Source organism: Egretta garzetta, unplaced genomic scaffold (assembly GCF_000687185.1).
Source record: "Egretta garzetta isolate BGI_Z169 unplaced genomic scaffold, ASM68718v1 scaffold1257, whole genome shotgun sequence".
NCBI lineage: Eukaryota > Metazoa > Chordata > Aves > Pelecaniformes > Ardeidae > Egretta > Egretta garzetta.
Window position 1 is genome coordinate 1,769 of NW_009260151.1, and position 1,648 is coordinate 3,416.

General features: G+C 66.6%; 1 protein-coding gene across 1 annotated transcript; it reads left to right on the forward strand.

Moving 5' to 3' along the window:
- Positions 1-7: 7 nt before the first annotated feature.
- Positions 8-1,641, forward strand: RAB24 (RAB24, member RAS oncogene family; the record flags this gene model as incomplete). The annotated part of the gene is made up of 5 exons (XM_009641712.2): positions 8-135; positions 250-349; positions 752-802; positions 912-974; positions 1,493-1,641. Coding segments are annotated over 5 exons (407 nt in total), but the record flags the coding sequence as incomplete, so codon positions are not given.
- Positions 1,642-1,648: the final 7 nt, after the last annotated feature.

Here is a 1,648-nt window from a genome sequence, read left to right on the forward strand (position 1 = left end):
TGGGTAGGGTGCTGCAGCGGGGGTGGGTGCCCGAGGGAGGGGGCAGACCCTGACCCCTCTCCTCCCGATCTCACCGACAGCAGCAGTTTCCAGCGAGCCAAGTTCTGGGTGAACGAGCTGCAGAACTGCGAGGAGGTACGGCTGGGCTGGGGGACCTGGGGGGCTGCGGAACCTCACCGGAGGGGCAGGGGGGCCGGTGGTGGTACCGGGCCCGCGGGTGCGTCCCTCCTGCCCCTCTGTCTGCTGCAGGGCTGCCGGATCTACCTGTGCGGCACCAAGAGCGACCTGCTGGAGGAGGACAGGAGGAAGAGGGGGGTTGACTTCCACGACGTGCAGGACTACGCTGACGGTACGGCCGGGCACTGCATGGGGCTGAGATGCTCGTGGCTGGGCAGTGCTGGCCCTTCCCAGGCTTCCACAGCACCCAGTGGGTGGGGGGCAAGGAGGGATGGAGGTCCCTGGGGCTCTGCCCTCACCCTGGATCTGCAGTGGATCCGGTGGCTGCAGGCGCTGGGGCTCCCTGCGTGGTGGGTGAGGCCCTGGCTCTGCCAGGGACCTCCCCAGGCATGGCATGTCCTGACACGGGCAGGCATGTGGCCAGCTGGGTCGAGGGGACGGCAGTGTGGAGCCCTGCCCTGGGCCCCTGCCAGCCCGCTGTCGGTGGCTGTGCCCAAGGGGTGATTCCGGGGGCAGCTGAGCCTGCAGGGACGCATCCTGCAGCCGCAGGTGCTAACCTGGGCCATTGTTTCAGAGATCAAGGCAGAGCTCTTCGAGACCTCCAGCAAGACGGGCCAGAGCGTGGGTGAGTAGCCCCCTCTCTGCCAGCCATGCCTCCACCCAAGCAGGGGCGGGGGGGGTCTCTGCCTGGCAGTGGGGCTGCCCACACTCACCCTGCCCACTCTCCCCCCCAGATGAGCTGTTCCAGAAGGTGGCCGAAGACTACGTCCAATTCACCGCCTTCCAGGTGATGACAGGTGAGCAAGCAGGATCTGTCCTTCCCCAGGAACCCTCTCCTGTGCCAGGGGTGCATGTGCCCCTGGGGAGGGCACAGAGGACGAGCACTGTGGGGTCTGGCAGGGTCCTTCCTCGCCCCCACCCTCCCTGGGGCTACTGTGGCTCCATGCCAGTGGTTGTCCTGCGGAGCTTGGGCCCCATCACAGCACCCCTGTACCTGCTGAGGCCAGGCTCAGCTCAGCACCTCCACCCCAGCTGGGCTGTGGGTGGCCTTTGGCAAACAGGCAGCCAGGAGCCTTGCCTGGCTGCAGGACCGGCGCTCAGCTGTGCACCAGGCCTGTCCAGGCATGCTCAGCCCAGCTACGCCTCCAGCCCTGGGCTGTGCCATGGCCATGAACCCTGCCACTTCGCTGCGTGGACACCAAACCCCTCCCCAAGGGACCTGCTGGGGCCCAGTCCTGGCACCAGCAGCTTTTGGGCTGCACGTGGCATGGAGGTGCAGATGTGCTGGCAGCCTGCCGCCCCTGCTGTCTTCCAGAGGAGAAAGGTGTCGACCTGGGCCAGAGGAGCGGTGCCTACTTCTACAGCTGCTGCCACCACTGAGACCTCCTGCCAAAAGGGAACCGCTGCTGCCAGCCGGCACACACCAGACGACTCCCGTTTTTTTACCTGCTGTGTTTTAGCTGTATGGGCC